The sequence below is a fragment of the Rattus norvegicus genome, chromosome 1, assembly GCF_021556685.1.
Source record: "Rattus norvegicus strain SHRSP/BbbUtx chromosome 1, alternate assembly SHRSP_T2T, whole genome shotgun sequence".
Lineage (NCBI taxonomy): Eukaryota > Metazoa > Chordata > Mammalia > Rodentia > Muridae > Rattus > Rattus norvegicus.
Window position 1 is genome coordinate 189,833,312 of NC_141534.1, and position 27,315 is coordinate 189,860,626.

At 45.0% G+C, this 27,315-nt stretch overlaps 1 protein-coding gene across 9 annotated transcripts in view; it reads left to right on the plus strand.

Annotated features, from left to right (window-relative positions):
- Nucleotides 1-27,315, plus strand: part of Prkcb (protein kinase C, beta) — a 331,348-nt gene that overhangs the window by 72,292 nt on the left and 231,741 nt on the right. For 2 of the 9 annotated variants that reach the window (NM_001172305.1, NM_012713.4), the window contains 2 exon segments: nt 8,143-8,163; nt 21,731-21,736. The exons of the other annotated variants lie outside the window; for them this stretch is intronic. In NM_001172305.1, coding sequence (NP_001165776.1) covers nt 8,143-8,163; nt 21,731-21,736 — 27 coding nt within the window. 9 annotated transcript variants of the gene reach the window in all.

Consider the following 27,315-nt stretch of genomic DNA (forward strand, 5'->3'; position numbering starts at 1 on the left):
AAACCCAGGGCCTTGCGCTTGCTAGGCAAGCGCTCTACCACTGAGCTAAATCCCCAACCCCTTGACAACACATTCTTATTTTAAAAAAATAAGGAAAAAATAAAGAAAGCAATGCTCTACTCTTTCCCCAGGCCCAAGAACTCTCGTCACTTGAGCCAATGCTGTGTTTTATTGAAGGTTTGAGATGGGATTTATCTGACGGTGTTGTCACATGGGTGGAGCAGTGGCTAGTGTCTACATGAGCTACATCCGTGGGCTAAAAGCCATGACAATCTAGACTTTGTGAACTTGACTTATGCTCACAGGGTTCTCTTGTTCTTTAGGATGGCCGTTTCTCCTTCTAGCAAAATGTCCCTTTTAATGCTAGAGGTAGTTGGCTAATGCTGACTGACGGCTGAAGCTTAAAAATCATAGCGTTGGAAGGATCCTTAAAATTTATTTATTTGCAAGGCAGGAATCATGGTTACGGGTGATAGAAAACTCAAAGCTGCTCAATTTAGGAGGAAGGTCGTTGCTTCATAAAACAAAACAACTCAAGGGGCGCTGCTTCCTGGGGGATCTGACCGGGGCTTGTTTTAGTGCCAGGACAGCATTTCTCTCAATCTCTGCTTCTTCTGAATTGGCTCCATGCTCAGGCTGAAGCTTCCCAGCTCCTTATGGCCCGTTGACACTTACCCACACATCCTTTAGATTCAAGTTGATGAGGGAGAGCACTTTCTCCTTTCTCTTTGCATCTCACTGGCTCTAGATGATCTGTCAGAGCCAATAAGAAGGCAATGGTCTTGGTAGCTTCTTCTCTCGGAGTTGGGGGTGCAGTTAACATTACCTGAAGTCTAGGGACCAAGGGCAGGAAAGGGACAGCTCCTCACGAGGATATTCAGTGTTGTTATTGCTTCTGACACTATCATGGTGCATGATAAAGACAGGGAAGAGGGTTTGCTTTGGCTTCTAGAGGGCTCACCCACCACAGCAGGTTGGATCTGGCAAAGCAATTTTTATAGTGATATTCGGGGAGCAGGCAGAGAGAATGTGAGCATTAACCAGGTTCCTCCTTCCCTTTACCCTTTCCAGCCCCCAGCCTAAGATAAGGCTGCCTACCCTGAATGGCTCTTCCTTGTTAAATTCCACCCAAAATTCCTTCACAGAAACATGGAGTGATATGGACCTCCTGATCCAATCAAATTGACAATCAAGACTTACTTAACTGTATTGGTTCTATTTTCCTGTTCCTGTGATAAAACACCATGACCAAGGCAACTTGGAGAAGGAAAGGCTTATTGGGCTTTCTGGGTCCAATAAAAGTTCATCGTGTCAGGAGGCACAGCAGCAGACAGCCGGGACAGAGAGCTAAGAGCTTGTTCTTAAACTACAGGCACGATGCAGAGAGAGAAAGCTGGAGATGGTACAAGGCTTTCTCCTCACCCCCTACCCCCAATGACATAGTTTCTTCAGTATGGCTGCACCATCTCAATCTCTCCAAATAGAGCCTCTAACTGAGAACCAAGTCTTTAAATACTGGAGCCTAAAGGGGACATTTCTCATTCAACCATCACCCTAAGTATGATGGAAGCCAAGGGACTCTGTTATCCTGTCTAAAACCCAGATTCCTTTCTAACACAGCCTTGCTGCCAGTTCAATCTGCAGCTACCAGCATCTGTTCTCAAGTGGCGTCCTGCATCTCATATTGAGCTGGTGTTGATAGTACATCCAGGTATCACTTCTAGACCCAACTGTGATTGACGTGGTTTGGTGAGGGTGAGGATACAATCAGGAAGATCTCACTGTGGTCATGAGAGTGATTTGGTCAAAAGAAGCATCAGCTTAAAGCCTGCTTCCTCAGCTGCCAAGAGAGGAAAAGAGGTCTTGGAACTGTAAACTACCTCTTTAAGCTTCTTTACAAGTAGCTCTCACTACTAAGCATGTGTTATTGGCCAAAGTAAGTCAATAGCAATGTCAGGTTTCAAAAAAAGCTAAGTAGGTGGATGTGTACTCAGGAGGAAGGCAGGGTCAATATTTGACCAAGTGATCACTGCATATGTATTTCTGTGTTCCTCTTGTTAACCCATCATTCTCTCCTCTACACACACACACACACACACACACACACACACACACACACACACACACACACACACATGCAAGTTTAGAGACTCAAACACAAGCTGAAATAACTACCTTTTAAAACATTTTTTATATTCACTTATTATTATTGTTATTATTATTATTTTGGGGGGATGGGAATAGATTGCATATGCCATGACATGCAAAATGGAGCCAGAGGACAGCCTGTGGCTCTCAGTTTTCTCCTTCTACCACATGTGTTTCAGGGATCAAACACAGGTTGTCAGACTTGGCTGCAAATGTCACCTGCTGAGCTATCTCAGTGGCCCCCAATTCATCTTTTAAAGTTATTTCTTAATCAGCCGAAATATCTCTAGATGCTAGTTGTAAAAGTCAAGGCCTTCCTATGTATCCCCATGGTCATAATAATGTATCAAATACTTGAAAATTACTTGTGAGATCTTACTTTAGAGTGTTCTTATCACAAAAAAAGGTTTGTACAGTGATGAATATGTTAGTCTTGATTTCGCTACTCTATGATTTACACACATATTAACACTTTGCTATATAGCAAAAATTCTTGCAGGTATACTTAAAAATCTCCCAGGTAACAATAATAATACCGTTACCCAAGTCTGTGTTATGATTTGAGTCTGAAGGGTCCTCCATAGGCTCCTATGCTTGAACACTTGGTCTCTAGTTCATGGCACTGTTTTGGGAGTCTGTGGGGAGATGGGGGCCAGCTGTTGGAAATAGAGCAAAGTGATGGGCCTCGATGGTGTTATCTGTCTTTGATTCCAATCTGTGTTCTGTGCCAGTTGGCCATGATTGAGGGAGCCTCTGCCACATGCTCCCAACACCATGCCCTTCCCGCCCTGATGGCCTGAGACCACTGACACCACCAGCCAAAATAAATCTTTCCTCCCACAAGTTATTTCTGGAAGTTATTTTGTAACAGGTACAAGAAAAGTAGCTGGGACAGTCTTCTTAGGCTCACCTAAAGCCTGCTGCTCATCTGCATAGCAAGTAGATCCACAGAGCTTCATCTGGATGTGTGTAAAACCTGTTTAGTAGGCTGGGATCAAAGAGGAGGACGCTGATGTAGTCTGTAAAGTAAGACTTCTATGGAGGCATGAGAAGATTGAAGGGCTTGTAGTGGTTTGAATAGGTATGGCCCCTATAGCCTCATGGATTTAAAAGCTTGGTTCATAGGGAGTGACGCTCTTAGGGGGTGTGACCTTGTTGGGGTAGGTGTGGTCCTGTCTCATTTTGGAGGCAGGCTTTGCAGCTTCATGTATGCTAAAGTCTGTCCAATGACAGACAGTTTCCTACATGCTGCCTTCGGATCAAGATGTAGAACTCTCCGTTCCTCCAGCACCATGTCTGCTTGCATGCTACCATGCTTCCTGCCATGAAAACCATGAACTAACTCTCTGAAACTGTAAGCTAGCCCCAGTTAAATGTTTTTCTTTATAAGAGTTGACTTGGTCATGGTGTCTCTTCACAGCAATAGAACCCTAACTAAGACAGACTGAAGACCATTTGTCATGGTTGTAACAGAACCCTACAGGGTAGAAACATGGCGAGAGATGAGATCAGGGAAAAGGAAGGCAAGGACAGGATCTGTAAGGCCTCAGCTGTCACAGTAGCATTCAACTTTATTCTGAGAGGTCAGGGTCTTCTCCTTCTCCACCCCTGAAGCATTACACGATTGCATTTACCTTTTGGAGAAACTCTGAAGCTAGAAAGAGTTTCAAGGTGGTGAGGTTGGAGGAGGATCTTGAACTGAAAAGCAGTTGTGGTGATTCAGGTAGAAGCTGAGGATGCTGAGCAGCTGTGATGAAGGGGACAGAGGACAAAGGATTTGGAAGATCTGTGGGGAAATTGGTAATGGGTTTGTTGGAGGGAAGAAGGAAAGAAAAGAGAGAAAGGGAGGAAAGGAGAGGGGGCGAGCACGCCTAACTTGGGTATCAGGTGGGTCAATGTTGGTGCCTTCGTTAGAACCAGGACAGTGAAGGCTCTTCGTGGCACCTGGTCAATGTGCAGACTGCATAGGCTCTTTAGACTTGCACATGAACAGACATGGAATTGGTTTTCTATTGGGGTAACTGTGGAGTATGATGTAGCTTCCCCCAACAACTCACAAAGTCTCAGTGGAGAGGAAAAGTGAGCCCTGGGCTGGCAATGTAGACTTGGAAATGTTGAAACTTTGTAGAAATGAAAGAACATTCTAAGGCTTTTCAGGAAATGTCTGTTACATGAGAGATCGTATAAGATGGTACTGTGTAGGGGATTCTCTGGTGAATGAAACTTAGGCATCACTTAAGAGAGTGATTTCGCTAAGGGGTGGAACATCCATCTCTACATATAGCATTACAGCAAGGGTTGGGAGCCAGGCAAAGAAAGAAGGACAGTAATCATGTGGGCTCAAACTTGCACCTGTAATAGAGAACTGGAAGGGCTTCTTGGAGGAGGTGACTTTTCTATCTAGAGTGTAAAAGTGATAATCTGTTGGTGTAGGTGGGGTTTCAGAAAGTAGGAGAAAGGGGCATGGGCACTCTGGCTTCTAAGGGATGAAAAACACAGGAGAAAGGGGGTAGAGCAGTGATTTGGTTTCACTCTCTTGCTTGGATACAATACTCTGTTCAAAGAAGTTTAGGGGGAAGAAAGGCTTTGTTTTTTCTTACAGGATGTAGTCTGTCATTGAAAGAAGTTTGAGCAAGAACTCAAGCAAGAACTTGGAGCAGAAGCCATGGAGGAACACTGCCTCCTGATTCACTCAGATGCATGCTTACCTGCTTTTCTTATACAGTTCAGGACCACCCAGGGAATGGTGCCATTCACAGTGTGCTGGCCCTTCCACATAAATTAACCATCAAGACAATTCCCCTCAGTCATGTCCACAGCCTGATCTGATTCAGACAATCCTTCCTTGGGACTCCTTTTCAGGTGACCCTAGGTGGTGTTGAGTTGACATTTATAAGCAATCTAGCCACTAAGGAGTGGCCTGGGAAAAGGTGTGAGGAAAAAGTTTAGCATTGTGGCAGGGCTGAGGGGAGGGGCTGGAGGCTCTGGAGAGGCTCAGGGTCACTTGTGGAGACACTAGTGGATTATTGGGAAATTACCGAGCAGTTAGAAAGCAGAGCTTCAGGCAGGAGAGATGGCTCGGTGGTTAGGAACACTCATAGAGTTTTGCAGAGGACTGGGGTTCAGTTCCTAGGACTCACATTACAGCTCCCAACCGTCTGTAACTCTGCTTCCAGAAGCTCTAACACCCTCTTCTGGACTTGGAGACCAGGTGTGAATGTGGTGTGCATACAGACATGCAGACAAATATTCCCGTGCAGAAAATAAAAATAAATTAGTCTTGCAAAAGGAAAGCAGAGCCTGACGTGGCTCCCAGAGCATGCTGACCTCGATGGAGCCTTTGATGGGAATAACCCAGTTCCCAGTGGACTTGATGTTGCTCAGCTATGTAGTCCTGGACAGGTTCTTAGCCTGCCTGAGCCTCAGTTTTCCCATCCGTCGAGTAGGAATGCAATACTCGATGGAGGCTTGTGAAGGATGAAGTGAAATGAGGTATAGAAAAAGCAGCAGGTCTCTGGAATACAGCAGAGCCCCGGTGCATGCCACCATAACGACACCAATGTATGATCATACCAACAACCAATAATGTGACCATCGGATCATCTCAGCTGTACATCCTGTGTCCTCAAATCTTGGATGGTGTGCTACATGGACTCAACATGTTTCTTCAGTTAAATAGGGAATTGCTCTAGTTTTCTTTCAGAGGGGACCTATCCTCTAATTGAGAGTCATCGAGAGAAATATTTCAGTTTATAATCTCTCCCTCTCCCTCTCCCTCTCCCTCTCTCTCTCCCTCCCGCCCTCCCTTTTGGAGAGGTAGTGAGAAGGGATGAGGCGATGGGAGTGAGCTGAGATGCAATTCCCCTGCAGGACGCCCTAAAATCATCAGTAATATGTTCGTGGTATTCACCATCTGCCGGAGTTGAAATGGGATTTACAGAGATGCATGTGATCTCTCCCCGCTGACCACTCTGCTGCCATGGAAAGGCAGCTGGGTTCCTGACAGCTGGGTTTTGAGCGTGGGCAGCTTTGATCTGGGGAAGACAATTCCTTGAGAGAAGGTGTCAGATGGGGAGGAGGGCATTGGTGATCTTGTCCCTCTAATTCTTCATGGCAGCCATACTTGCTTGGATCAGCTCAAGGGACGTTGGTTTCTCTCTGTGTTTAGGGAGCAGCCCATTTGAATGTCATTCCATGGACTTGTTAGATTCTAGGAAAAACATTAAATTCAGCATTTGGAATATATGTTTCATTCTCCCAACTTATTAATGTTGAAATCTCCAAATGAAGTGTTGAGTTTTTTTTTTTTTAATTAGGAGCCTCATAAATTATTGTGAATTGAATGCATATCAAGTTCTTAGTGTGCAACTTGACAGAGTGCATTTCATATTATCAGTGTCATCACCAACCCCACCATACCGTCATACCAGCACCACCATACCAACACACCATCATCAGCATATCAACATACCACCATACCACCACCACCACCACCACCACCATCACCACCACCACCACCACCACCACCACCACCACCACCACCACCATCACCACCATCACCACCATCACCACTGCCATACCCTCACCACACCCCACCACCCCACCACCATGGCTGCCAGCACTAGTTGACACTGAATGTGTAGTGCTGAGTAGATACTCTCAATGTCTCACTGTCGTGTGTAGAGTCTAAAGCAGACGGAGGTTGATGACTTGCTTAGGATCAGTCAGAAAGCAGACAGAGGAGCTAGTTGCCATGGTAACAACTTTACAAGCATTGCTTCCCCAAGATGGACCTGATCTGGCATTAGCTGGGCCCCAGAACACTGGGAATCTGGACAGAGAAGCAAAGGAAGCTGTTCATTCTTGAACGTTGTACAATTATGCACAGGGATCAACAAGATGCCCTTCCAGCTTTGATTATCTTTGATAATCTCAAGAGCCGAGAACCTTATCAAGTCAAGGATCTTCCATGTGAACTTCAGGAAGTCAGCCATGTTTGTCCCAAGGTTCTGAGTTTCATGGCAGGACTGGGACCAGACTTCAGTTTCTATCTTTCCAAATTCAGTTCTATTCTATCAGGAGACCATGAGCCCTCCAGACAAGACAGATGGCAGATAGATCCAGGAGTTTAAAATAGACTGAGCTCAGTTCAGGGGTAGTGCGTGGAATGAGCTGGAAGACGGGGACCCCTGTGTGGGAAAGCATTTTGGCAAAGTGGATCTCAGTGCAGAGCTTTGAGCGCTGGGCTGAGTGTAGTCAGGTGGGTGTGAGGATGCGAGAAGGGCCCTGGGCAGCAGCCAACCTGAGGCTTACTAAGGAGAGGGAGGGGAGCAGCTGGCTGGTAAGACAGGGGCTGTGAAGCCGTAGGCTTCCACATCTCCAGCTGTGATGGTCTACAGGGCAGGGTGATGTCCAAGGAGAAGGGCGACATTCCCGTGGAGAGTCTGGAGAGACCCTTTCAAGGCAGTTGTGACTCCTATGTGCTCTTTACCTCTCAGCTGTTAGGGATGGGCCATATTGGAACTTTGTGATTGGATATCCTGCCCATTGCTGGTTGGGCCAGCTTTGACTCTACCCGATTCTTTCTCTGGGGATCTGGGTTTTGTATCTAGAGAGGCCAGCTAGTGTCTGTGAAGGCCACACAGTTTCAGGAAGTGTGACATCAGGGAGCTGGGAAAGCTTATCTGCTGAAAGAGACAGATGAGTGAACATCCTTAGGGGAACCGAGGACCAGAGAGAGGGGAGGGGCCGCTTCCCGCTGACAAGCCCGGGGCTGGAGTCCAACTGCTGTGCATGCTCCTGGTTCCTGTGAGTCTCAAACCCTTTTCGGCTTGAGACTGTTTTAGCTGGGATTGAGTTATTGCAAAATCTGCATCATGAGTAAGTGGCCGAGATGGTGAGAGTGGAAGACACGGCCATGAATGGCGCCGGATAATTGGACTCTTCGTGGAAGAACCACTGTGGGAATTGCAAGGAGGCCATTCTGTTTTCTAGTAGGTTTGCAGGGATTCCAGAGTGGGCATTGTACAGTTCCATTGTAGATCTGGTTACCTGCCCCCTCACATTCCATTTGCACTTTTAGTGTTGTTCCCTAGTGCTGCACTCAAGGACAGGGCATAGGTCTACCATCTAGGACTCTTCTCTCCCTTTCAGTGAGTTCCTTGGATCCAGTTTTGGCTGTGTAAAGAAGAGAACATGTCCCCCACCCCCCATCCTAACCCAATCCCCCTGCTTAGAACTTATTAAACAAAGCTGACGGGTGACCTGGTGGGCTGGCAGTCTCCAGTCACCCTGGAAAGGCCCAGAAAACTTCCTTGAAGACTTAATGTTTTCACTGGTCGAGGTTTATTGATGAATTCCCACTTGTTTACGTGTATTTGGTTGTTCTGTTAAACCGATGCCCAGAGTGTTTTAATTGTTTCAGAGAAGCTGCATGATTTGGAGATTCAGAAGGGGAAATGAGGCCACTCTGTTTTAAAGTGTAAAGTGCACATTTTTATCCAGGAAGACTTTTGAGCTGAGGTGTCAGCTTTGCTTGTAGAGCCTTTTGAGAACAGTGTTAACCGGTGCCTTCCTGTTCGTTCATTCTTTTGTCTGTTCATTCATTCATTCATTCATTCATTCATTCATTCATCTTTCTTATGGAATGTTCTCTGTGAGCAGTAGAGACTTAGCTCTATCTTCTGTCCTCTGGATGTAAGTGTTCTTTCTCCAGTTGGGTCTTATGCAAAGATTCGAGGTTAGGTAACACAGAGGAAAAGAAACAACCCTGTACATGAGATGACTCTACTTTGACCACTCGGGCTCTCCCTCCTATAGCCTCAGGCACTTTCACTTCTAAGCACTGAGGGATAGAAAGAGAGAGAGAGAGAGAGAGAGAGAGAGAGAGAGAGAGAGAAAGAAAGAAAGAAAAAAGAAAGAGAAAAAGAAAGAAAAAAGAAAGAAAGAAAAAGAAAAGCCCATGCTCCAGATTTAGGGACTCTGGAAGTTTTTGTTGTCACTTAGTTTATCCCCCGAAATTTCCTACAACACACTCAGGAACAAAAAGTTTCTGCTCTGGTTTTACTTGTTAGAAAGAGCCAGGCTGTGTCCTCAGAGAAATCTATGGCAATTGAAATGCTCCTCTCAGCCAGGGATTGTTAATATTTTACGTTATTTTATATGATAGACTCACTATCTGGCCCAGTATGGCCTTTGAACTCTTGATCCTCCTGCCTCAGTCTCTGGAGTGCTGGGATTATAGGTGTATGCTACTATGCCTGGACAAGAGTCATCTTAATGGGAAAACAGTTTTCATGTTTGAGTGCCTTTGTTAGGGTTTCTACTGCTGTGGTAAAATACCGTCATCAAGGTCATTTTGAGTAGGAAAGGTTTATTTCAACTTATAGCTTGCAGTTCATCCAGGGAAGTCAGGGTTGGAATTCAAGGCAGGAACTGATGCAGAGGCCATGGTGTGTGTGTGCATGCCCACTAGCCCCAGGATGGCCCCACCTACAGTGCCCCACCTAATGAATACTCCAGAAAATTCACCAGAAGCTCGCCTGTACAATCTGGTGGGGCAGTCTCTCACCTGAGGCTCCCTTTTCCAAAATTGCTCTAGAGCCCATGTCAAGTAGACAACACAGTCGCTAGTGCACTTGGTTTCTAGGAATTGTTTTCTCCTGAGTGCCTAGGACTGCCCTGATTCTACAAGTGACTCCGCAGAACATTTTCAGCGCAGAACATTTTTGCATATCTGGACTGCTGCCATTTCAAGTAAGGAGTGGTGCTGTGTCCCCCTTGGCCTGTTCCTGGGGTGGTAGTGAGAGGTGTACTAGAGACCCTGGGGACTACAGCGAGTGCTTATCAGCATGATTTGTAGTTGGGGTGTTAGGGTTGCTGGGAGGTAAGCTAGCAAGGGAATCATATGATCCACACTCAGGGATAGCTGATTTCATGTACGAGATGAAGGCCTTCATTAGGAGCAAAACTAGCTTTTCCGCTCTCAGCCTGACCTCTGCTAACATTCGAGTCCTTACGTGATAGCACTGAACACTGCCTCGGGCCACAGATGCAATTGGAGCCACTGGCTGTACCACTGGCTGGACATGGCCACCCGAGACTAGGTGCAGACTCAGAACCTTGTCTGATACCTGCCGAGTAGGGAGATTCTCAGGGACAGCTGTGCCTCAGAGAGACCTGTGGCCTACATTGGACTGATTGAAATGCAATATTCAACGGTGGGGTCTGGAGCAGCAGCATTTATTAAAGGCTCCCCAGGTGTCCGCAATCAGCATCCATGCTGGAGAGCCACTTGGGGAGATAATGTGTACCTTCTATCAAGTCTAATGCAGCCGGCCTTTTGAGCACGATTGTTTACCGATGCAGACAAAGCAGGTTCACTCTGCCTTCGTTGCCACAGCGAACACCTTACTTAAGTGGACATGCTTTGAGAATGAAAACGCCACCGGCACCCCTAAAGGAATACGACATTAAGATTAATCATGCCGGTCTTGGGCATCTGTATCCCCCTGTCACTTCAAAATCTTTTAAATAAGAAGATGCAAGTGTTTCGAAGTGCAGTGTTTTTTATTGGTGATTCGTTCGCGAGGTATGGAGAAAACAAGAGTGTTGGGTTTTTACCTCTCCTCTTCACCATGCTCTCTTCCACCCACCCACCTCCACCTCTCCTTGGCTGTTTTTCCAGAACTTTTGTTTGTTGTTTTTCACGCAAAGGTGGCAAACCATACCCTTATTCACAACGTGTCCCCTGCTAATATTTGGCCCATAGGCATTGGCTAGTTTAATGTGAAGGTTTGCATTTGTACTGATCTAAGGGGCAGGCTTGCTGATTAATAGGGGCTCACCTGGTACCACTCTGGTACGTTGCCGATGCCCTTCTCCTTACTTCTCACATCGTGAAGATCTTTCTGTATTGGTATGAAAAGAGCATCCTATACTTAAAAGGTAGATGTAGGTAGAGTATTTCGTTAATAATTCATAATTCATTGAATCAGTCCAGACTTAATCTATTTCCAAGTTGGGGGTCATTGCAAATAGTGCCACTAAGAGGAATGCTATTAAAAGGACATTTTTGGATTTATGGAAACCCATCTGTATAGTCAGTGTTGTTTCTAAACCAAAGGGCATTGTGGCAGTCTCTTGAGCTAGAGATGAGAAAGTAAGAGGAAACTTTTATTCAGGACTGCTATATCAGACAACTGTTATACCAGACAACTCTGTTTCAGTAGCTGTAGTTGGTACAGAGACATAGTTACCTCTTTCCAAGGACTACTGGGCAGGCACCTGAAGAGTTTATGTCTGGTGGTTTTAGAGGTGACACTTGAGGTGCCAGAGTTCCCTAAGGGCTCTTCTTGGCCAACTAAACACATCATCCAATGTTTGTTAAAATTCAGACTCCAGATTGTTAACATTCAGACCCCAGACCTCATCTGAGCCACTAGACTAGCATCTGATTAGTTTTTAATAAGACTTCTGGGCAAGGCTTTACATTTGAGCATTGCTGTTTGGGGAGTTTTTGTAGGGCAGTGTTCTGGGTGGATCCCCTCCCATGTGGTCCTCACAGAAGGACCATAGTGCTCCATTCAGGATTTGATCTGCAGCTGCCAAGAATGTTGCATATTTTGCAATTCCAAGAAAGACAGCATTGGTCTAAGACTGAGAGTAGATTTGACTGCCCTCAGATGCCTATGAAAACCTAGAATAGGAGGAGCACTATCAGGAGCATGGATGTAGATCGGTCAGAGAGAAGTCAGCAGAATCCTAGTGAAAACAAAATGAAGGCTGACTGCAAACGATGGGGAGGATCCCCTTCTCTCTTTCACATCCCTAGCGTGAGTCCTTCATGTTAATAAATGCTTCTGCTCGGGAAGGACCTTTGGAAGCGATCAGAGACCTCGCCCAAACATTACTTTTCTACGTACATTCAGAGACGTCGGCAGGTGAGGGAGACAGCTTACTTATGCTCTGGTTTGTGGGGGAAACTGTTGGTGCTGAGTTGAGATTTGAGTGTGGCTTCCGTAGGGAGAACACGGAAAAGAGAGCAAAGGCAGTTAGCTGGAGAAGGGAGGAGGATGGTGGGGGTGGGGCACCCTGGGACCAGAGAATCAGACTCCAGAGGTGAGTGAATCTGCATCAAGACAAGGTTCCATTCTTGGTGTGAAGAGAATTGTCCTGTGCTAAAATGCATAGAAAATGCACAGACCAAGGACATTTCCACAACCAACCTTTTTTTTTTATTTCTTTTTTGGCAAACACAAGGACTTGATTATTTATAATCAATACTGTAACACTTAAGACAGTGCAAGCACACTACAGAATTTTGAAGGGAATGCCTATCATTTACATATTTAGTTTTCGTTCAAATTATAATTCATATGGGAAAACAACAGAGAGACAGTTTTTAGATAAAAATAGAAGGTTCAGAATGTCTAGGATGAGTAGAAAAACCATTTGAGGATGTACTTTGAGAAGACCCATAAATCAGAACCTGAGGATGGAGAGGCATAGGGGCTGGGCTAGTCATGTCTAGTCAAATGTATCAAGGGACACAAAGATTGCTATAAACATCATAATATATTGTGTCAGGTATTAAGGATAATTTGTGAATGGAAAGCTGCATAGTATACCATATAACTTTGTAACTTGTTAAGGCTTAACATTTCAGCTTAAGTTAATGAAGACTGCAGAAGCCTGTGGGGGAAGGGAACTGTAACTGAGTCTTTATTCTGAAGACCCAGGCAGGTCGCAACAAAATGAGTTAAAAAGAGGACTTCAAGAGAAGTCACTGAACAACCTGGGGTATTTTCATGGCAATACTAATGTTCTATCTAGTTCTTACCAATGCAATAAGGAAAGAAAAGGGAAAGAGGATACAAATAAGAAAGAGAAAAACTAAAATGTTCCCTTGTAAGGCAACATGATTATTTCCATAGGAAATTCCAAGGAGTCAACGAAGCAGAAGCCAAACCAAACTCTTCTGCAGCATAGGAAGGAGTCCAGTGTGGCTAGAGACCATGAGCGGACAAAAATGAGTCTCATCTCTAGAAACTAACAACAAATATAGCAAGGCTGGAGTGAAAACGCACCATTTACAATTAGTTGGAAAGAAAGGCTGGGGTGCAGCCCACAGGTAGAACACTTGCCTAACATTTTCAAGACATTCCTTGGGCACTGCAGAAAGCAACTGATTATTTTATACAATTAAAACAGTTGCTTGGAAAGAGGAAAAAAACCCAAGCTTCTTAGGGACACATCTAACAAAAATCTGTGCAGGGTTTATGTGCTCAAAACTATGCATTTCTAATGAAGGAAGCTGAAGTTTGAAATGAATGGGGAGACATAATGTGTTCATGAGCCGAAAGACAGCATCGGAAAGGAGGTGTCAGCTCTTCCCAAACTCTTTCCCATCAAAATGGCAGTGGGATTATTTTATAGACGTAAAAGGTTATTACCTGATTTATTTGAAAAAAAAAAGGCAGGTGAACTAGAGTGATTGACCTAGTTTGGGAAAGAATGGAGTGAGATGGCTTAGTCTTATTGCAGGTGGCTCTTGCAGACACTGTGTGATACTGGAAGATGAGAGGGGCTCGCAGGCAGTACACGCGCCAGTCGGGCAGAGTAGAGAATCCAGGGACAGACTTGCAAGGATGCTCAACTGATTTTGACAAACACACAGAAGCAGTTCAGGGAGCCGGTGAGCTAATAAGTGGTACTAGAGCGATTGGACACCTGTCAAAAATAACAAAGGAACCCGAGCTGAGGTTACACTGCAGAAAAACTAACTCAAAGGGAAGGCATCGTGGACTTACATGTAAAATATAAAACTGCAACCTTCAGGAAAACACAAAGGAGAAACCCTTCAGCCTGTTGGCTCAGACGGACATCTTAGGCTTGACACCAAAGGCTCAGTCTGTAAAAGGAGAAACTGTCAAGGCTGGATTTTGAAATCAGGCTTTCTGGGAGAATAGGAAATGCTCACAATTGTTGAGCCATCTCTAGCCATGCTGGACTTCTTCATGCACTGTCCTACATCAAAGCTTGACACTTTTGCTCTGCAAAAGATTAAGGATAAATCTTAAAGATGTTAAGGAGATTTTACAAAGCGAGCGGTAGACTAGGAAACAGATTTCCACACCACATATCCAACAAAGGACTACTGTGTGGATTATACTGGAACCCATAATATAACAGCAGAAAACTGACAAATTGATAGATACTTCAACAAAGAGTGTCCATGGATGACAGAAAACACATGGGAAGATGTTTCACACTGGCAGCTATTGGGGAGATACATTTTAAAGCCACAATGACTATTGATAATAGTGTGCTATAGTGTATGTGTGTGTGTGTGTGTATGTGTTTGTGTGTGTGTGTGACTTAAACCCACTCTGCAACCCAGTCAAGTCTTGATCTTCTGACCCTCCTGTCCTTGGTAGCTGGGATTATAGGACTGTGCCACTAGGCTGAGCTTCTACTGAATACTTTTTGGAAAGCAAAAGGGAAGAAGTCATCACCACAAAAAAAAAATACACATTTTAGGAGGTAGATTTGCTTACCCCATCTGATCATTACAAAATAGATACATGTGCTTAAATATCCTGTAGGACTCCATAAATATGTGCAGTTTTATATCTCTTTTTAAAAAACTAGATAAAATACGGGGCAGCCACTAGGCTAGAGAAAGATGGCTCAATGGTTGAGAGCATTTCCTATTCTTCCAGAAAACCTGAGTTTAGCATCTACTTTGTATGGTTCACAACCACGAATAGTTCCAGCTCCAGGGGATCTGACTCCATCTTTTGGCCTTCTTAGATATTCACATACATGTGGCATGCTCATGTGTATACATGTGCATGCACATACATACATACATACATACATACATACATACATACATACATACATACACACACATGCACACAAAATAAATCTTAAATAATGATGTAACAACTCTGGAAGGTTTTTTTTTTTTTGGTTCTTTTTTTCGGAGCTGGGGATCGAACCAAGGGCCTTGCGCTTCCTAGGCAAGCACTCTACCACTGAGCTAAATCCCCAACCCCTGGAAGGTTTTTTTTAAAATATGCAATTACCATATTACTTAACAATTTCTGTCTTATGCCAAAATGCTTAAAAGTTATGGTCACGCAAAACCTACTATACAAACATGTAGTAATTTATTCATAATATCTTCAGACTGGAAACAATTCCCTTTAGGCTGTGCTTTGTCTGTACCATGCACCATTTCTTGGTAATGAGAAGGCACCAACTAGAGATGCAACCAGACACCAGAATGAATCTCCAGAGAGTTATGCTGAATGAAGACCACCAACCCCACATGCTATGTGTACGTGGCAGTCTTGAAGTTTGTATAAGTGGACAACAGACTAATGACTGTCAAATACGAGGAGTTGATGGAGCTCTAAGGAGGTTGGTGTGCTGTTAACGGGCATGTAAGGGCCCATGGACACGATCTAGCGTCTTGACTGTATCATTGAGGGGCTCCTGGCAGTCATGATTCTGTGCTACAGTGCTGTAAGCTCTTGACACTGGGAGAAACTGGGTAAATAATGCATGGGGTCGGGGTTGGGGATTTAGCTCAGTGGTAGAGCGCTTGCCTAGGAAGCGCAAGGCCCTGGGTTCGGTCCCCAGCTCCGGAAAAAAAAGAACCAAAAAAAAAAAAAAAAAAAGAATGCATGGGGTCTTTCTATGTGGTTTCTTCTAAGGCTTTGTAAATCTATTGTTTTAATCTACAATTATATTTGGGGTTCCATTAAACCCCCAGCTCGTTTTAGATTACTTAGTATAGTTGATGATGATAAACTATTGTTTACCATTTATGAGATGGTGTTGAGACGAGGCCTAAGATTCATAGTCTTAAATGTTTTTAAAAATGTCAACTAACCAAAATGATTTACATTAATTAATAATTCCATTCAAGAGGTAAAGAGATAAACAAAACTCCCAAGAGAAAACCAAGACGAGCAGAAATAATGTATAACTGAAGGATAGCACTAGAATAAAAAATATCTTGTATTTTGATGAAATAAAGCCTTATCATGTGTAAACAGTCAGAGTGCCAAGAATTCAAAACAAAAAAAAAGTCAGAAAACACACACAGTGGATACATACAATGGAAATGATAGGTGCGCATAGACACACATGCGCACACATGCACACACGCACACACACACACACACACACACACACACTCACACAATCTAACAGGTAGGGATGAGGAAGGTCATTGAAATAGAGGGATTGAGCTCTAAGGGAGTAAGGCATGCTATAAAGTGGGGTCTGGACAGGTACTTTTGGTAAATTTCCACTATTTTCTGCTGACCTTAAGTGAGTTATTTATTCTCAGCCTCAATTTTCTCTGCTTTAAAAATGGGGACAATAATTCAGTAGTTGTAGGGATTCAGTGAGATCTTGTATGTAAAGAACACAGGGCTGGGTCCCTCACAGAAATTACAGGGCAGCTAGCTGAACCCCTCACAGGGCTCAGACAATAGCTGGGACCTTCACAGAACTAAGACAGTAGTTGTTGGTATTCAACTCTTTGCATTAAATCTAAAATTATATAATTGAGATTCCAAAATTATCACCATAAAGAGTTTGTTTAGATGAGAGGTGAGCAAATGGTTTCCCCAAGAGCAGGGAGTAAACACTAGGTTTGTGGGCATTCTGGAGCAGGCATTACAGCATGGATGCAGCTGGCTACAGTTCATAGAGTGGGCATGAGAGGACCAAAAACTTTATTTCAAAAAAGAAGTGATTGGGCTGTAGGCTGTAGCTCTCTGCTCCTTGGTCTAGATCAGTAAGGGGAGAAGGAACGCTTTCTCAGCAGAGCCTAAGGACCAGGGATCCCCCAACACCCCTAGGAAAATGTGGGCCTGGACAGCCCGCATTTGTAAACCCCACACTGGGGTGGTGGAGATGAAAGGATCCCTGGGGTTTGCTGGCCAGCTATCCCAGCCACATAGAAAGTCCTAAAGTCACTGACAGGCTTTATCTCAAAATAAGGTGGAGACTAACTGAAGACGATGAGTGGCAGCCTCTGGCCTACATGTATTGAGCACACCCGCACACATACTCACCCTCATGTGCCCCTCCTCTCTCTCTCTCTCTCTCTCTCTCTCTCTCTCTCACACACACACACACACACACACACACACACACACACCACCCTTAAACACACACACACAGACAGACATATACACACATAGACAGACACACATACTACCATTAGACAGACAGACAGAGACTACCCTAGACAGACACACACACAGAGTTACAGACAGACACCGCTCTTAGACAGACAGACAGACAGACAGACACACACACACACACACACACACACACACACATGGAGTTGTGTCACAGCAAAAGAAAGTAACTTAGTTCTTTCTTCCTCTGATCAAATATTGCACAGGCATGAAAAGCCAACAAAAGATGGGGAAAATAACAGCAAAACCGAAACAAAAAACAAAGTCACCATCTAACCTCATTTACAAACCTACAGTGGGGGAAAATTCTAGATAAAATCTTGTCAAATTAAATCTCCCAGGATATTAAAATAACAACAACAACAACAAGAAGTCAACAAAAACATTGTATCAGAGTTGAGGGATGTTCATCCTAGAGATGCATTTTGGTTATTGTTAAAAACTCTATTCACAAAATCAGTCAATATGACAAAGGGGAAAAGTGATCATGTTCATGAATGTTCAGACCTCGCTTGTTAAAGTCTTGGTATTCATTGTTGGTGAAAACAGAGAAAGAATAAAAAGATATGCTCCCAGCAGTACAGAGACTGTCCGCAGCCAAGCCATAGTCAAAGCTATACTTAGTGTTCTCTCATTGGAGCAACTCCCACCAACGTTAAGAATAAAGGAAAGATGATTGCTTTGAGCACTGTTGTCGTTATGGATTTTCCAGTCAATGACAGAGGAGAAGAAACAGTCACAAATGGTAATTACACATCTGGAAAAAGAATACCAAATTAACATTATGCGTGGATTATGTTATTATTTATTTTAGAAACACCAGAGGAGGCAATGGGGAAACTATAGGACTAGAGAATTAAAGAGAGAATTAGGTAAGTGGGCTGGTAACAAAACATATCCACCCAAGTCAATAACTTTCTTAGAGATCAGCCTTAGCTAATGCATGACATAATGGAAAAATAATCCCTTTGGTCTCCAGCCGCCACCTCTCTGCCTACCAGCTCCGTTTCCCGCCTCTGCGTGCTTGGCGGGAAGCCAGAGAAGAAGGCTGGAGCCCTCTGCTCCAGCAGGGAGTGTGGGAAACTTGAATAGTAGCTGTGTGTCGAACAGGAAGTGATTTTGCTTTTTGAAAAGAATCACACTCGGTGCCAGATTCCAAATGCCATCGGAGCAGCATACCAGGGTGTCAGGCAGGGCTGGGCACAATGGTTCCAAGGAAATGGTGTTAAATGCTCACCAGCGTGGTATGCTCCTTCTATAGGCATATGACTCTAGAGTTTGGAGGGTTGAGGCTTGAGGGATAGTTTCATGGGCAACAATAAGGCAGTGAAGGGCCAGGGAGGTGGTTCTGTGGATAAAGCAATTGTTCTGTCAGCGTGTCTGCAGTCCCAGCCTGTCTACAGTGAGATGGATGGGAGGCAATGATAGGAAAATTCCCAGAAGCCTGTGAATGAGTTAGCTCGCTTTCATAGCTGGGAGTAGCGAGAGATCCTGCCTTGGACATGGTGGAAGGTAAAGTCTGACCCTTGAGATTGTCCTCTGGCCCCCGTGAGTGTGCGTTAGCATGGGTTGTGCCTCCCAGGCACACATGGATTATAGACATACACGTCGTTCAGAAAACAGGCATAAAATATAAAATAGGAAGCACCAGAAGAAAACATTAACTCAATTAGACTCAGATTCCATGCTTGTCTTGTTTCGAGCAACTACACAGGTACTACGTCATTGTATTGCCCGCATATTGAGGGTAATTAGCCTTCCCGGAACCTGGGGTATTCTTTGACTTTATTCTTTTACAAAGAAAGCATTTCAACAGCAGCTCATTAAAAGTTAATGAAGTTCAAGCCTCTGCTGCCTGCCTAGGTTGGCTAATCTGTCTTTCTCTTTGAAAATATCAAGAAGCCTAGCCTTAAATCCCTTTGTGGAAACCAGGCATGGATCCCAGAGTTTGAGGCGTATTTGCTTGCCTCCTTAGTCTGGTTCCGCTGCTGTCGGTTCCTGAGCCTTGTAGAAACACCTCACGGTGATTATTTCTTGGAGCGGTGTTTCACCGTGTTCTCTTCTCCCCTTAAAACACCCAGGGAAATTTGAGAGCAGGCAGTGAGGCAGACATGAGCAGGGAGAGAGGGGCTGACGGCAGAGGGGGGAGAGGTTATTATGAGGGAGAAGTCTTGTGGATACGGGTATTAGAAGTGCTTGTCTTCAAATCCTTTCTCTACCGCCCATTGACCTTGTAGGGGAAACTTAGCTACCCCTCCCTGACACTTCAGAATGCTCCTAGCTAGTAAATGAGAAAAATGATCTCCTCTACCAACACGTTGTTGGGAAGATTATACATGTGTGAATGTATTTAAACATGTGAGACGAGCCTAGATATTGTTTATTAATGGCTCTTACATAAGCGGTGCATCTTTACATGTGAAGGATGTCATGTCAGAAACAGGTAACACAGCTCATGGGAGAGAGTATTGAATCAGTGAATGATTAAATTTTCTCACTTGCTGTTCACCTGTATGAAATGACAAACAGAGGCATTGTCAGCAGCTGGGATGTGGCTCTTCCTCCTCATGGTCCCCAGCTTCGGCATCCTCACCCTCAACCATACTATGAATGACATTGAACCCGATATTTATTGCAAATTCCCTGTGTGTTGTTCTAGGGTCGTCTAATAGGGTAAATCTACTCTTCCTGCCTCCTACCCCCCAACCATATAACAATACAGAGGGGAAACACACACACACACACACACACACACACACACACACACACACACACACGTTAGTGCCGGATTGTTCCCAACTTCTGGCTTTATAGACTTGTACTGGACTTTGCCTTCACGTTCTTGGAGACCATCATAGGATGAAAAGATGTAAAGTTAACACCAAAACCGAAGAGCTCTTACAGAAGTGACTTCTTTTTCGAATCGTCTGAGGAGACTTTCAGGATCCCCGCAAGATGGGATACCAGCATGGTGTCCACACAGTGTTGAAAACATGTATACTGTACCCAGGAAGGTTGCTTGACTCTGTTGCCTCAGAGTCTATATAATTAGAATTTCATGATGTCATCTTCAAGCTTTAATATAGCTTAAAATTATCCTTATGTAGGTTGTGTTTCTTTCTGAAACATTTTAAATTTAGAAAATTAACTTGTTAAACTTTTTTTTTAAAGTTAAATCTTTAGATTTTTATTCATCCTGCTGAGGGGGGTTGGAATGACAAATGCTTGAGTCATCAGAGTCAAGTGTTAGGGCATCCTGATTCCTCTGGGAAAGTCAAGGCTCATGTGGCCCTGGAGTCTAAATCCACCTATGGGCACGATGACCTCAGATGCTTCTGTTTTGCCAACAGTTCCTTCTGGCCGAGCTTCACCATGCAGGTGGGCTCCAGGAGGCATGCTCTCGTGAAGCCAGGTCCCTTCCTGTTGCCATCTGCCTTTGGGTGCATGGTGTGGGGGTCTGAGACAGGTCTAGGAGTTGGGTAATTTTCCTTCATCATCCACTCACGGGTTCCCCATGTTCCTGTGTCTCCAGGTTAATCCCCCCAAAAGCCAGTTCACAGGATTCACATGAACTGGCTGACTTCTTATCGGCATTTTAAGGAACATCTGATTTGTCTTTCTTTTCGCTTCTTGCTATTTCAAGCTGAGAAGCAATGAGAGAAGAAACTGAAGGACAGATGGGGAGGAGACTGAGAGCGGGATAACTGATGAGTACCAGAAGGGAAGAGACAGGAGGGCAGAGAGGGATCTACTGAGGAAAATAAGTAGGTGGGAGACCAAGGAACATAATGGAATGAAGGGACAGAGAGGGGGCTCTGGACAGAGAGACATGGTAAACCAGACAAGGGCCTGAGGAGTGTGGGACATCCACACTGTCACTGCAAAAACCAAGGTCCTGAGCTGTTATTCTCCAGCCCCCATGCCTCCTGTCCCTGACGGAGCATCCCAGTGACAATAGCAGTAAGACCATGCAAGATTGGTCTTTCCTGATGAGTGATGAGTGTGGGTGAGCTGAGGGGAAGGTTATCTTTCTGTCAGGAGATAATTTGCTGTAGCTAGGGATGACTCGGAAGGGAAGCACGTGACCCTTCTCTTGTTACTTCGGGGACTTATTAATTTCCTTCGCTCGTTTATCTCATCTGCGAAATCCCTTTTTTTCTGACGTGATAGATGACAGGTGGCCAGACACCTGCAGTGCTCTGGGAAGGATGGGAGGCTGTTGTGTGCTCTGATGTTCTGGTTACGATTTTAACTTGTTTGGGGTGGAGAGAAGTGCCGGGTTCCCTTCTGACTCTTGGGAGGTGGCCAACCAGAAACTACAGAGACTTATGTCTGGAAGGCCAGCTGATCTGCAGGTCAGGGTGGGAGGACATCACCAGGCAGGAAGTGAGGCTGGATGTCACCTTCAATTCTGTCCGCTGGGTCCTACCTCCTAAGGCAGCTACAGCTTCTTCAGACAGTACTACTGTCTAGAAGAAAATCATTGAAAACGCATCTGTGAAGGGCATGGCACTAAAGGTTTTCTTTTTTTTTTTTTTTGGTTCTTTTTTTCGGAGCTGGGGACCAAACCCAGGGCCTTGCGCTTCCTAGGTAAGCGCTCTACCACTGAGCTAAATCCTCAGCCCCTCAAGGTTTTCTTAACCAGATAGCTCTTCTGAGTACAGTGTCCGGTCTTGTTTCACAGAGAAGGAAACGGAGGTAAGTTGGGATATGTAATCCTCTGTTCACGACTGTGCTCATGGGTGGCCCACCCCATGTTCTTTGAGTAGTTCCTTGCATTATTTCATAGACAAAGAGTTACCCCATGCATGAAACCCTCCTCTTACCTTCTCCCCCCTCTTTAGTCTCATAGCCAGAACCCTTGGCACTGGACAGCCCAGCAAAGACACGATGAGTAGAGGAACCACAGGCCTTCTAGACCCTTCTGCCGCTGGTTTTCCATTTGACAGTGGGTGCTTTGTTGACCTCTCTGAGCCCGTTACCCTATATAGGACATAAGTCCTGGCTCTTGGAGTTGCTGCAGAAGATCGCGAATGATGGTGCTGTGCACATGAATTTGTGTAGGGAACAGAAGCAAATGTCGTTGCTTTTAACTCTCAGCCTAGATGTATCTCACTTCTGGTGACGGATGAGAGCTAGGCTATCAACCAACTGTGTCTCTTTTCTACTGCATGCTAAGTGACACCACAGGAAACTGACCACAGTGATAACCCTTGTCCAGCAGAAGTAGGCCACTGACCAGCAATGCATAAAGATGTTGGTTTTTCTTTTGTACCCAAAGAGCCAAAGACTTCACTGGCAAAAATGCTTCCTTCTTTCGACCTTGATCTGTGGATGCATGGACCCTCTAAACATGCAGGTCCTGTAGCTCCTGGACTCTCATTTCCAGAATGTCAGGTGGTCACTTAGTACCTCTGCCATATGGTACTAAGTGAACCTTTCGAAACTGTGAATCAAAGTAAATTTCCTAGGATGTTGGAAGCCATGCCCATTAGGAGGCATGTCCATGAAGCTTCAACCATGGTGGCACCAACGAGAACTCAACAAAGACTATGCCAGTAAACACTATCACAGAAGTTGTGAGGAAGCCCAGGAGGCCTCAAACCTTCACAGAAAACTAAAGGCAGCCAAGGAATGCTGAGAGCAGGCGAAAGTCATCCTCAGGGAAGAGCACACTGATTGGTTACCTAATATTAAATGGTCAGTCTTGAAAACATACATACAAGTAACATATAGACTGAGAAGGTTGTACTTGTGTATTTAGGAACACACACACACACACACACACACACACACACACACGTATGTAGGTAACAATAATTAAAGAAAAAGGCCCACAAATTTGAAAGAGAACTAGATGGGGGAGGTAAGTGGGTGGGTCTGAGGAACGAAAGAGAAGGGGGAAATGATATATCATAATCTCAAAACTAAAATTATGTTACAAAATCTTTTTCTCTTTTACACTGTTTCTGTCTGGTATTATGGACACAGCAATGCAAAAATAGCTAATATATGAATCAAATAAAAGTCAGACCTGTGATACAAGCTTGTAATCCCAGCTATTCGGAAGGCCGAGTTAGGAGGATAGTGAGTTCAAGGCCTGCCTGGGCTATAAACTGAATTCAGGGCTAGCCAGGACAACATAGTGTGAGCCTGTTTTAAAATCACAAGTGTAAAGAAGGCTGGGGATACAGCTCAGTGGGTGTACTCTGGCTGGCCATGCACAAAGTTCTGGGCTCAGTCCCCAGGGGCTCATACAAAAACTGGGGTTCATGACAAATGTCCCATAGTTCCTGACACACGGTAGACCTGAATGCTGGTTCTCAGCAGCCTGAATTTTTTTTTTTTTTGAAATTGTTCTTTGTATCAGAAGTGATTAATGGATTATGGCAGCATTTGTCAAGAGTTGATTAACCCATGGGTCTGGTTATGAGGCAGATCCTGATTCTGCAGGTTTGAGCAGGAGCCAGGCAGGCATTTTGCATTTCTAATGAGCTCCCAGAGCCTCACTAGTGCTTCAGGGATCACTCTCCAGTAACAAGAGGATGAGATTAGCGTCCTGCTGCTAGAACTTTCTGCTGCCTCTCCCTGTGAGCTCCAAGGGTGCTCTTCTCAAGAAGCAGGGTTGTTGTTCTAGTCTGGTTCCCTGGGGCAGCCTTCTGCTGTGCCCTCAAGGGCCTTTTTTTAGCTTCCTCTCCACTTCATTCCTTTAAATTTTAATTTTGATCTTTCTGTGCATTAGCTTCCACTGTGTGCCATGTAATATCCTTTCTTTAGGTTCAAATTCGTGTGTGTGTGTTCGTTCCTGTTCATGTTTATGTAGGTGTGTATGTATGTATGTGTCTATGCACGTGGAGGCCGGAGGTCAACCTCTAGTGTCAGTCCTTGGGATGTGTTCATTTGTGTGTGTGTGTGTGTGTGTGTGTGTGTGTTTGTGTTTGTGTGTGTGTGTGTGTGTGTGTGTGTGTGTGTGTGTATGTATGTATGTATGTATGTTTGTTTTGTCTTTATGAGACAGATTTCTCTGTGTAGTCATGGCTGTTCTGGAACTCACTGTGTAGGCCAGGTTGACCTAGAATTCAGAGATCTGCCTGCCTCTGTCTCCTGAGTGCTGTGGGATGATGAACAATGCCAGGAAACTTGGTAAGGTAGAGCAGGGTCTGAGACCCTGGTACCCAGGTACCCACCTGAGAGATGGTAGGTGCCTCCCTGCTCCCTACTAGAGCAGGAGGCTGGGAATATGAGTCACACTCCCCACTTAGCCAGTTATGTAGCCCAAAATAGAATTCTCCAGGCTAATATGGTACCTAGAGGCCCTAAGGGTTTAACCAATAAACTTCTCTTCCCAGCCGTTCCTTCCTGCAAAAGGTATTCAATGTCAGGTCCAACCTGAAAGGTTGTTACTCATCCATTTTTCACAATGAACAGTCAATGAACAGTTTAGAAACAAGCATCACCTCTTTCATTGAGAACTGCCATGGAGACAAGGACAAAGCCATCTCCTATGGAGCCACAGCTTAAGAAGGCCCATCTGTAACCCCAGACAACTGCCACCAATGAACTAAGCTGGAGCTCCCATTCCTGTCCACCCCTGCCTTCCCTGGGCTAGACACCATCCTCATCCTGTAGCCTCCGACTCCTCTCCTAACTACTCCAGACTCAGAGATGTCTGGATGTCCAGGAGTTTGGGAGTCACCGGTCCTGGCCTCATCATGGCCCCCTGGGACCGTGAACCCCTATTCCTTCATTTCTGACTTTTCTGTGTGGTTCCCCGGTGGTGACTGGGTGCCAGCAATCAGGGAACCCCAACTTTGGCTTCCCCCATCTTAGAATGTGTCTTCCCACCCCCTGAGTGGTGTCACAGTGCTTCCTCAAAGCCAAGCACCTGACTGCAGCAATATTAGGGAAATTCAGTCAAGCAGCATTTGAGGAAACTCAGTCAAACTCCCTGTGGTTCGCTTCCCCATTAGCCGTGCCCAGTGGTGGGGCAGAATGAGGACCCACAGAGTGCTTCATTTAAGGCCTGTACCACCACCATCTGGAAGTTATTTATTTTTATTTTATGCGTATGAGTGTCACGCCTGCGTAGATGTGTGCCTAGTACCTAGGGAGGTCAGAGAGGATCTCAGATACTTGGTGTTACAGATGGTTATGAGACACCATGCGGGGGCTGGGAATCTAACTCTCATCCTTTAGAAGAGCAGCCAGTGCTTATAACCTGAACCATCTCTCCAGCACCGCTTTTTAAACCTGATCTTGTTTTTTGGAACAGGAGCTTTCATTGGCCTGGAACTCCCTGATTAAGATAGGGTGGCTGGGACAGCTAGCCTCAGGGATCTACCTGCCTCTGCCTCCTTGGAGCAAATATTACAAGTGCTCCCCAACATATCTGGCATTTTAAAATGTGGGTTCTGTGAATCAAACTTGAGTCCTCATATTTATAAGGCTAGCTTGGGCTATTTCCCAAGCCCCCTGGCAGAAGACAGCAGACAGAGTGACTTCCTGGTGGCAACTGTCAGAAGTTCTGTTGTAAATCCCCAACACTGGTGTAAGGTACTTGCCTTCATTCCTAGGCTCTGGGTTTCTGGTGGGCTCTCCAAGAATTCATAGAGGGGTAAAGTTAGGACCAGGGCTGGGAGGACTAAGGGCCAAGCTCCAATCCAAATGTCTGTGCTGTAGAGAGCAGAGGGGTGGCCAGGACACAGGGACCCTACTTTGGCACCAGCTCAGCCGCTCTTCTTGTTGCTGTGGGAAAATACCCGACTCACACAGCTTAGTGAAGGGAGGATCCATTTTGGTTCAGCTGGTAAATATGAATGAAATTATATCACTTGCAAGGAAATGAATAGAAATGCAGATGAGCTAGACCCAGAATGACAAATATTACATTTGTAGACTTGATTTTTAAAAGTGACATGAAGTTAGTGAGGGGCTATTTTATTTGGGAAAGGAAGGGAACCATCTGGAAGTAGAGGAGGAATGACAGAAGTGGTGGTGCTCGGTGGTAGTCTCTCTCTCTCTCCCTCTCTCTCTCTCTCTCTCTCTCTCTCTCTCTCTCTGTGCGTGCGTGCGTGCGTGCGTGTGTGTGTGTGTGCATGTGTGAATATAAGCAAAGAAAGTGATGTGCATGCATGAAAATGTCATACATTTGTATGATATGTGCATGTGCATTGTGCATATATATCACGTGTTTTTAATCATTCATCTGTGAATGACTATCTCAGCTGACTCCATAGCTTGGCTTCTGTCATCCACAGTAAACACAGAAGGGAAAGCACAGGGGCTGGAGAGATGGTTCAGTTGTTAAGAGCACATGCTGCTCTTGCAGAAGACCTAGGTTTGATTCCCAGCCAGTTCAGGAGAGCCAACATCCTCTTCTGGCCTCAAAGGGTAGCAGGCACCACATGGTGCACAGACACAGAGGCAGGCAGAACAATATTCAATATACACAGATACAATGAAATAATAATTTTAAATTGTTTTAGAAGATCAAAAGCACACATTCTGATACACCATGCACAGTAAGAGACTTTTCCAAGGGTGTGGAAAAGTCCCTGAAGGTTACTTGGCAGTTACACAATTTCATTGCATCTCTACCTGGGTTAGGCATGGCTGTTGGATTTTACTGGAAATGTACAGTTTTGGGGGAGTGATCTGCCGCGGCAACCGCTCTCCTGACTGTGATCCAGTGAACACTTGGCTTTGGCATAGAGGCTGCCAGGTGTGAGAGCAAGATGAAGTTAGTGTGGATGCTCTTCTAGAGTCTGCGGGGGGGGGGGGGGTGCAGGACAAGGACATTGAGATTGAAACCCAGGAGAAAGAAAACTGTCTTTGAGGCCTCCAAAAGGAGGAGAGGAGCTCTGAGGTCAAGCCTAGAGACTGGTCAGAAAACCAGGCAATCAGTTGATAGGCAGTGCTTGGTTCTGTTAACCAGGGGAAA